Genomic DNA, 11117 nt, shown 5'->3' with positions numbered 1-11117 from the left:
AAGTAAGTGAATTCAACTCTATAAAGTTCTTTTATCAATTTTCATCATGACTAAGTGATTATATTAGCAAGTAAGGGCACAAACATTCCAAGTATAGCATGATACGGGTCCTAAACTACCCGGATAATAGCATAATAGTAGCTACGTACATACTCTCGTCGTCTCGTACGTACGTAGTCCCCCACAAGTAGGTACAAACATTTATTTAATTCACCTATGGGGTTGATTCCCTCTTACAAGGTTAGAAAGGAGACTTACCTCATCTCAAAGCCTACTTCCCAATTCAAGAACGCGTTCAAACCTCCAAATTTGACGCCAAACGACTCGAAGCTAGTCAAACATTATATAAATAAATCAATCTATGCTCAAAAGTTTATAATTCCACCATTTAAGTGATTACCCAACCTAAATTGCAAGATTCTAAAAAATTACCCCGGGGCCCACGTACCTGGATTCCGAAAAAATTTGTGGAAAGTTGTTACCCATAACCTTAATAACATAAATATATGATTTTTACTAAATTCCATAATGAATTTCGTGGTTAAATCCCATTTTTATCAAAAACCTAGGATTTTCATCTAAACCCAAAATTTTCACTAATTTACATGTTATAATCTACCTATAAACCATGTATTTAACTCACATTTGATAGGAATTAATTACCTCAACTAGTTGATAGAAATCCCATCTCTAACCAGCTCCAAAATCGCCCCCAAGAAGAGTAAGAAGTGAGCAAAAGTGCTCAAAGATCGATTTAAAACACACTGCCCTTCAGCGACTTCCGCACCTACAGTTAAATTGGTGCACCTGCGGCTCCGCTTCTGCGGACAACTCGCGCAGGTGCGGACCAAAGCCAGGCTGCCTCGTCTCACTTCTGCGCCCAGGTGATCGTACATGCGGCCACGCATCAGCGACAAACGACGCGCATCTGCAACACAACCTGCTCATGCGATGTCTGCCTTCGCACTTGCGCTTTCGCAGGTGCGGTCCTTCTTCCGCTTCTGCGATGGCTAGGCAGCCTATGCTGGGACGCATCTGCGATCGTGGGCTCACACCTGCAAGCTCGCATCTGCGGCTGACCAAGAACATGTGCGATTATGACTGTAGCTGGAGCTTCAGCTTTGGCTTCCAAATTCCAACTTGGTCTGAGCCTCGTCCGATTGACACTCTGGACCCCCGGGGCCCCGTCTGAACATACCAACAAGTTTAAAATCAGAAAACGGACTCGCTCGAACTCTCGAAACGCCCAAAACAGCATTAAAACTAAGAATCACACTCTAAACCAATTGAATCAAACTTAAGAACTTCAAGTTCTTCAATTTACTTTCAATGCGCCGGAACGTGCTTACACTACTCGGAATGACACCAAACTTTGCGTGCAAGTCTTAAATGACATTACGGAACTATTCTCATTCTCGGATTCCTGTTTGGACCTCAATAACACCAAAACCCGCTCCAAACCAAATTTAAAGAACGTCAAAAACCTTTAAAAACCAACTTTCACTATAATGCGCTGAAAAGCTCCCGGGTCACCCAAAACCCGATCCGAATATACGCACAACTCCGAAATCATCATACGAACCTATTGGAACCGTCAAATCCCGATTTTGAGGTCGTTTACTAAAAATGTTGACCAAAGTCAAACTTGGCCTTCCAAGGCAACCTTAAGGAACTAAGTATTCCGATTTCAACCCATACTCTTCTAAATCCCGAACCAACCATCCTTGCAAGTCATAAATTAGTAAAAGCAAGTACGAGAAGTCTTATATAGGGAAACGGGGTTCTATAAAGCAAAATTATTGGTCGGGTCATTACATTCTCCACCTCTTAAACAAACGTTCGTCCTCGAACGGGTTTAGATTCATACCTGATGTGCTGAATAAGTGTGGATATCTGCTCCGCTTGTCCTCCTCTGACTCCCAGTTCGCCTCCTCGACTGGTTGGCCCCTCCACTGAACCTTTACCACGGAAATCCTCTTGGATCTCAACTAGCGATCCTTTCTAGCAACAATGGCAACTGGCTCCTCCTCATAGCCCAAGCTCTCATCAAGTCGAATAGTTCTGAAGTCTAAAACATATGACAGATTGACATGATACCTCCAGAGCATAGACACGTGTAAAACTGGATGAACCCCTTATAGGCTGGGAGGTAAAGCAAGCTCATAAACAACCTCCCCAACACGCCTCAACCCCTCAAATGGGCCTATAAATCTTGGGCTCAACTTGCCCTTCTTTCCGAATCTCATAATCCCCTTCATCGGCGAGACTTTCAAAAGAACCTTCTCGCCGACCATAAATGATACATCACGCGCCTTCTGATCCGCGTAGCTCTTCTGTCTGGACTGTGCTGTGCGAAGTCGCTCCTGGATCAACTTTAACTTTTCCAAGGCATCCTTTACCAAATGAGTACCATATAACTTAGCTTCGCCGGGCTCAAACCACCCGATGGGAGAACGACATCGCCAACCATATAAAGCCTCAAATGGAGCCATCTCGATGCTGGACTAATAACTGTTGTTGTTAGCAAACTCGGCCAATGGCAAGAACTCGTCCCACTGTCCTCCAAAGTCAATCACACATGCTCTGAGCATGTCCTCCAATATCTGAACTGTCCGCTCTGACTGCACGTCGGACTGTGGATGAAACATTGTGCTGAGCTCTACACGGGTCCCCAACTCGCTCTGTACGGCTCTCCAGAAATGCGAAGTAAACCGAGGGTCTCTATTGGATATGATGGAAACAGGCACACCGTGCCACCGAACTATCTCCCGAATATAAATCTGGGCTAACCTTTCTGAAGTATAGGCAGTCGCAACCGGAATGAAGTGTTCCGACTTGGTCAACCTATCGACAATGACCCAAACTGCATCAAACTTCTGCAAGGTCCGCGGCAATCCAATTACAAAGTCTATAGTAATGCGCTCCCATTTCCACTCAGGTATAGTCATCTGCTGAAGTAGGCCACCTGGCCTCTGGTGTTCATACTTAACCTGATGGCAATTTAAGCACCAAGCCACATAATCAACTATGCCTTTCTTCATCCGCCGCCATCAATAATGCTGTCTCAGGTCACGATACATCTTCATAGCACCTGGATGAATGGAATACCGAGAACTGTGTGCCTCCTCTAGAATCCTCTCCCTCAAGCATCGACACTAGGAACACATAGGCGACCCTGGAGTCGCAGAACACTATCCTCGCCAATAGAAACCTCCTTGGCACCACTCTGTAGTACTGTCTCTCTGAGAACTGCCAAATGCGGATCATCAAACTGTCAGGCCTTGATCTGCCCCAATAATGAAGACTGAGCAACAACACATGCAAGAACTCGGTTGGGCTCTGAAATATCCAACCTCACAAGATGGTTAGCCAAGGACTGAATGTCCAAAGCTAGTGGCCTCTCCTCCGCTGAAATAAATGCCAAGCTACCCATACTCTCCGCCTTCCTGCTTAAGGCATCCGCGACCACATTTGCCTTGCCCGGATGATAAAGAATGGTGATGTCATAATCCTTCAATAACTCGAGCCATCTACAATGCCTCAAATTGAGATCCCTTTGCTTGAACAAATGTTGTAAGCTGTGATGATCAGTATAAACCTCATATGACACCCCATACAGATAATGCCTTCATATCTTAAGAGCATGAACAATCGCGGCTAACTCCAAATCGTGTAGAGGATAATTCTTCTCATGAATCTTCAGCTGATGCGAAGCATATGCAATAACTCGCCCCTCCTGTATCAATACACAACCCAAGCCAATGCATGAAGCATCGCAATATACCGTATATATCCCCTAGCCGGAAGGCAATACTAGAACTGGTGTTCTGGAAGCTTGCCTCAAAATCCTTGGACCAACGGAACGGAGCACTCTTCTGGGTCAATCTAGTCAAAGGTGCTGCAATGGATGAAAAGCCCTCCACAAACCGGCGATAATAGCATGCTAACCCCAAGAAACTCCTAATCTCAGTCGCCGAAGTGGGACGAGACCAACTCTGAACCGCTTCAATCTTCTTGGGATCCACTTTAATACCCTCTCCTGATACAACATGCCCCAAGAATGCCACAGACTCTAGCCAAAACTCACATTTGGAGAACTTAGCATATAGCTCCTATTCTCGCAATGTCTGAAGTACCACTCTCAAGTGGTGCTCGTGCTCCCCCAGGCTACGTGAGTAAATCAAGATGTCATCAATGAAGACAATAACGAAAGAATCAATATAAGGCCTGAACACCCGGTTCATCAAATCCATAAATGTCGTTGGGGCATTAGTCAAGCCGAAGGACATCACTAGAAACTCATAATGACCATATCTGGTACGAAAGGCAGTCTTCGAAACATCTGAGTCCCAAATATTCAACTGATGGTACCCTGATCTCAAGTCGATCTTAGAAAACACCCTAGCACCTTGCAACTGGTCAAACAAATCATCGATACGCGGCAACGGGTACTTGTTCTTGATGGTAACCTTGTTCAACTGGCGGTAATCAATGCACATCCGCATAGTCTCATCTTTCTTCTTCACAAATAACACTGGTGCACCCTAAGGTGATACACTTGATCTCACAAACCCCTTTGTTAACAACTCCTCAAGCTGCTCCTTCAACTCCTTCAATTATTTCGGAGCCATACGGTACGGTGTGATAGATATGGGCTGGGTGCCTGGAGACAAATCAATACAGAAATCAATATCACAATCTGGCGGCATGCCTGGAAAGTCAGAAGGAAACACATCGGCGAGCTCCCGGACTACTGGCACTGAATCAATTGTCGGAGACTCTGCGGTGGTGTCCCGAACATAAGCTAGATAAGCCAAAACAACCCTTCTCGACCATATGTCGAGCCTTCAGAAAAGAGATGACCTGACTAGCTGTACTAACGGAGGAACCCTTCCACTCCAATCTCGGCAACTATGGCATCGCTAAAGTAACAGTCTTGGCATAACAATCAAGGATGGCGTGATATGAGGATAGCCAGTCTATGCCCAGGATGACCTTAAATTTGATTATATCACGTAACAGAAGGTCCTCTCTAGTCTCGTAACCACAAAATGTAACCACACAGGAAGGGTAGATCCGATCCACAACCATAGAATCGCCCACATGATTGGACACATAAACAGGAGTACCCAAGGTCTCACGAGGAATAACCAGGAAATGAGAAAATAAAGATGAAATAATAGGTAGACCCTGGATCAAATAATATCGAAGCATCCCTACTGCATACAAAAATAATACTTGTGATCACGGCATCTAAGGCCACTTCATCTAGTCTGGCCAAAAAAGCATAGAATCTAGCTGGAGCGCCGGCCGGCTGGCCTCCACCTGGCTGAACAATAGCTGGCTGACCTCCCCCTGCCTGGCCTCCACCTCTAGGACGACCCCTACCTGCCTGTCCTCCGCGTCTGGGCGGCCGGACAGTTGGTGTTGTAATCATGGGCTGCTGACCCTACTGCACTGCCTTGCCCCAAAGCCTGGGGCAGAATCTCCTCATGTGACCGAGATCTCTGCACTCGAAAAAGCCCCTTGGTGCGGCGATCTGCTGCCCTAATGTCTTATCCTGATGGCCTGTAGACCCACTGGAAGAAGCCTGGATAGCCGGTCGGCGGTATGAACTCTCCGGCATGGCACTGAGATAGGAGCTGGAAGAACCCTGGTGACTTGAATACCCACTGGAAGAAACCTGGATGGCTGGTGGGCGGTATGAACTCTCTGGTGTGGCACAGAAATAGGGGCGTGCTGGAGCACCTCGAAGAGGTGGTGGTGATGAATATGGGGGCTTGCTAGGCTGAACCCTCCCAAACTGTCCTCTACCCCTAGTCGGGCCACCTCTAAACTCTCCAGAGAAACGGGCCCTCTTGTCATGTTGCGTCTGCTCTCTCCCTCTCTGACGGTAACCCTTAATCCTCCAAGCAATCTCCACTACCAGCTGATAAGAAGTCCCTATCTCAACCTCTCGGGCCATATTGGCTCTAATATTGGAGTGAAGCCCCGCAACAAACCTCCGCACTCTCTCTGCATCCGTAGGAAGTATCATAAGTGCATGGCAAGACAACCCAGAAAACCTCGTCTCGTAGTCGGTCACTGACATCTGACCCTGCTCAAGATGCTCAAACTTATACCGCAACTCTTCCCTCTGGGAGGGAGGGATATACCTATACAGGAAAAGCTGTATGAACTGGCTCCAAGTCATGGGAGGAGAACCCGTTAGTCTTCCAAGAAGATAAGACTTCCACCACCTATGGGCCCTGCCCTCCAGCTGGAAAGTAGTGAAGTCAACCCCATGAGACCCCAGTATCCTCATGTTGTGTAGTCTATCCCTGCACCTATTAATGAAATCCTAGGCATCCTCATGACGCTCGCCTCCAAAGACATGAGGGTGTAACCTAGTCCATATGTCCACTAATTTCTGCGGATCACCGTCCGCAGTTCGTTTATGCTCAGGTGTAGCCGCCGTAACTGGCTAGGCTCCGCCCACGGGTAGTGTACCCGGAGTCTGATATACCGCAGCTGCATGTCCGGAAGCCTGAGAAGTAGGGGTCTGTGCTCCCCCTCCTGCCTGAGATGCGTCTAGGTCTGTGGAAATAAACCTACCTGAGACATGGTGTCCATGAACCGCATCATACTGCCCATGACCTCCTGAAAGCCCGGTGCTGTCATGAAATCTACCGTGGTTGGCTCTGCGGTAGGCACCTCGCCCTGCTCCTCAAAAATGGGATCCTCTACTGGATCCGCTGGTGGTGCTACTGGGGCAGCTCTGGGACACCCTCGTCCCCTACCTCGGGCCGGTGCCCTCCCCGGGCCTCTGCCTCGGCCTCTAGCAATGGGGGGAGCAGCTCCTCCCGGGTCTGGAACGTCCTCCGTACACGTCCTCATCGTCTGTGAGAGAATATAAGAAAGAAACTTAGTGTACCATCAATTTCATGATAGGAGATGAATAAAGAGTAGTTTTCTAACATCATATAGACTCTCGAAGATAAGTACGGACGTCTCCGCACCGATCCGCAAGACTCTATTAGACCTGCCCATAACTTGTGAGACCTACGTGAACCTAGAGCTCTGATACCATGTTGTCACGACCCAACTCCATGTCGGACGGTGATGGCGCCCAGCACCATGGCTAGACAAGCTAACAGTGAACAACTTAGTGATTTCCCATTTTTATTTTTATTTTATTTGTTTATTAAGAAATTCCAGCATTTAGATTTATTTATATTTAAAACATTTGATAAATAAAGGATGTTTTAGGCAAACAAACGAAAACATTTAAAAGCAGTCATAACTATTGAATTACAACCCAAAACTAAAAATCTACTAATACGTACCAAGATCTGATGTCACAAGTGTGTGGGCAACTAGTAGAATAAACAAAAGATGAATATCCTACTGTCTAAAACAGAATAGACAAATAAAAACAAAAGAGAAACTCCGGCATGCTGCTGAACGGCTCAGAAGAGTGCAGCTCACCGTGAAGTCTCGGTCCAAGATCAGGTATGCGCGTCGGGCGGGTAACTAGATGCACCAGCCTCAGATCCAGTACAATTAAGTACAAAAGTGTAGTTTGAGTATATAAACAATATGTACCTAGTAAGTATCACGTCTAACCTAGAAGAAGTAGTGACGAGAGGTCGACTTGACACTTACTAGGCCAATAATAATATAATTAAAGTACTATGCTAAGCATGGATATCATGAATGATACTGTCAGTTCAACAACAGGAAGACATAAGTCCTTCTTTCATAATTATAACATAAATTTCAGTAATAATATTTAGCAGCTTTCATTTCAAGGCATTTAAGTAGAATAAATCATGGAAAATTTCCAAATAATTAGCATGCGCAATTATGCCGTGGTCGTACGGCCCGATCCAACAAAATATTTAAACTGTGCACTGCTGGAGGGTCGAACGGCGTGAACCATAGATGCATCTATTTACTACCGAGGCACTCGGCCCGATCCACAAATAACATTTATTTGTAAGAAAATACAAGTTTCTCATTTACAGTCAAGTATTTTATACAAACCCTCAACTAAGTGAATTCAACCTTATAAAGTTCTTTTATGAATTTCCATCATGACTAAGTGATTATATTAGCAAGTAAGGGTACAAACATTCCAAGTATAGCATAATACGGGTGCTAAACTACCCGGACAATAGCATAATAGTAGCTATGTACGGACTCTCGTCATCTCGTACGTACGTAGACCCCCACAAGTAGGTACAAACATTTATTTAATTTACCTATGGGGTTGATTCCCTCTTGCAAGGTTAGAAAGGAGACTCACCTCGTCTCAAAGCCTACTTCCCAATTCAAGAACGCGCTCAAACCTCCAAATTTGACGACAAATGACTCAAAGCTAGTCAAGCATTACATAAACTAATCAATCTATGCCCAAAAGTTCATAATTCCGCCATTTAAGTGATTACCCAACCTAAATTGCAAGATTCTAAAAATTCACCCTCGGGACCACGTGCCCGGATTCCGGAATTCTTTGAAGAAAGTTGTTACCCATAACCTTAGGAATATAAATATATGATTTTTACTAAATTCCATAACGAATTTCGTGGTTAAATCCCATTTTTATAAAAACCCTAGGTTTTTCATCTAAACCCGAAATTTTTACTAATTTACATGTTATAATCTACCCATAAACCATGTATGTAACTCACATTTGATAGGAATTACTTACCTCAACTAGTTGATGAAAATCCCCTCTCTAACCAGCTCCAAAATCGCCCCCAAGAAGAGTAAGAAGTGAGCAAAAGTGCTCAAAGTCCGATTTAAAACACACTGCCCTTCAGCGACTTCCGCACCTGCCGTTAAATTGGCGCACTTGCGGCTCCGCTTCTGTGGACAACTCGCGCAGGTGCGGACCAAAGCCGGGCTACCTCATCTCACTTTTGCCCCCATGTGATCGCACTTGCGGCCACGCATCAACGACAAATGACGCGCATCTGCGACACATCCCGCTCCTGCGATGCCTGCCTTCGCGCGCTTTCGCAGGTGCGGTCCTTCTTCTGCTTCTGCGATGGCTGGGCAGCCTATGCTGGGACGCATCTGCGATCATGGGCTCGCACCTACGGCTGACCAAGCGCAGGTGTGATTATGACCGCAGCTGAAGCTTCAGCTTTGGCTTTCAAATTCCAACTTGGTCTGAGCCTCGTCCGATTGACACTCGGGGCCACCGGGCACCCGTCCGAACATACCAACAAGTTTGAAATCAGAAAACGGACTCGCTCGAACTCTCGAAACGCCAAAAACAAAATTAAAACTAAGAATCACACTCTAAAACCAATTGAATCAAACTTAAGAACTTCAAGTTCTTCAATTTACTTCCAATGCGCCGAAACGTGCTTACACTACTCGGAGTGACACCAAACTTTGCGTGCAAGTATTAAATGATATCACGGAACTATTCTCGGCCTCAGATTCCCGTTTGGACCTCGATAACACCAAAACCCGCTCCAAACCAAATTTAAAGAACTTCAAGAACCAACTTTCACTATTATGCACTGAAACGCTTTCGGCTCACCCAAAACCCGATCCGAACATACGCCCAAGTCTGAAATCAGCATACGAACCTATTGGAACCGTCAAATCCCTATTCCGATGTCATTTACTAAAAATGTTGACCAAAGTCAAACTTGGCATTTCAAGCCAACCTTAAGGAACTAAGTGTTCCGATTTCAACCAAACTCTTCTAAATCTCGAACCAACCATCCCCGCAAGTCATAAATCAGTAAAAGCAAGTACGGGAAGTCTTATTTAGGGAAACGTGGTTTTAGAAAGCAAAACGACGAGTCGAGTCGTTACATAAAGGGGCAGGAATAGAAGCGGATCAAGGATTTGATATTTAGAGGCTTCTACCTTAATCCCAAATTAATATGCAATAATAACTTGGTTCACAGTTAGATATTTATAAATATTTAGTGGATTTCTGAATATAAATACAGAATCTATGCAAAAGTCACTGGATTTCCAAAAACCTGTATATAATGCTCTAGATCCACCACTGGACACAAAGAATGAAGAGCATGAGAAGCAAGGAAACGCTGAGAGTGGAGAAGATTGGATGAATAGGATTCTAATTTCTTTTTCTTTTCTTGTTTGTCAAACAAGCAAGTGGAGAATGGTGATTGATCCTTAATTATTAATTTTCATGACTCCAGAGTGTTAATATAGACGTTAATAGTAAAATTAAGAATGTACTTTGGACGCAACTCAATTATTTCACTGAATACTTTTACCTTCTACTAGTGTAAGTATCGAATAACTATGTTGAAAAAACTTGGACATTCTATCTTAAACGCTTGAACATGTTCTTTAAATATATATTTTTTTCAATTATAATATATTCAATTCTGAAATAGAAATATTGTATAAACTTGCATTAATTAAATACCAGCGCAGTCTCCCTGCCAGTCTCTCTTTTTTCGTTCTTCTTATCCTCCTCTAATAGTCAGATCTGATCGTCCCCCACCACCGTCGGCGACCAGGTGGGGTTTCTCTCATCTCTTAATTCCCTTCTCTCCTCTCTTGTTTCGCTTTCTTCTCCCCCCCCCCCCCCCCCATGCTATAGTCTTCCCTCGCCTCTAGGAACCCTAGCACTAGCAATCACCGGCGGCGACTGCACTGCGGACGGAACCCTCGGCTCTTTCTCCTCCTCCCCCTTTCTCTTTCCCCCTTATGTTTTTTTCCGGTTCATTCCCCTCATCTTTCGTCTCCCTTATATTTTTCCTACTCGATCCCTCTGCTGCTCTCGCTGGCGAACCGGTCCAGCGAAGTCCCCCCCCCTTTCTACAATGTTCTTTTTCATTGCATCCCACACTCCCAGAACACTGTTGTCAACAGTGGTAATGGTGACATTGCCCCATTTCCCTATGATTTGGCCGCGCTGTTATTTTTTGTTTTTTAGGTACATAGCAATGGCTTTTGGAGACGAGCGTGAGGCGAATAGGTTGGTGTCACAAGGCAGTGGCAAGTGGGAAGCTAACGCATCAAGTGTCGTATCAAAGTCACATACTCTACAATTTATTCCAAGTTTTTTTTTCGCGGGAGTTCGTACCACCTGCCCACTTGTCGACCCATTCCCTCTCACTCTTTTTAGTTAAGAA

General features: G+C 45.1%; 1 protein-coding gene across 1 annotated transcript; it reads right to left on the bottom strand.

Moving 5' to 3' along the window:
• Nucleotides 1-5449: 5449 nt before the first annotated feature.
• LOC138895364 (uncharacterized) lies at nucleotides 5450-6304 on the bottom strand. The gene has a single exon (XM_070180046.1). The coding sequence runs from the start codon at nucleotides 6302-6304 to the stop codon at nucleotides 5450-5452; it is 855 nt and encodes a 284-aa protein (XP_070036147.1).
• Between the last annotated feature and the right edge of the window lie 4813 nt (nucleotides 6305-11117).

The sequence above is a fragment of the Nicotiana tomentosiformis genome, chromosome 7, assembly GCF_000390325.3.
Source record: "Nicotiana tomentosiformis chromosome 7, ASM39032v3, whole genome shotgun sequence".
NCBI lineage: Eukaryota > Viridiplantae > Streptophyta > Magnoliopsida > Solanales > Solanaceae > Nicotiana > Nicotiana tomentosiformis.
The sequence above is the reverse complement of the archived record's forward strand: the minus strand, read 5'-3'. Positions and strand labels throughout refer to the sequence as shown.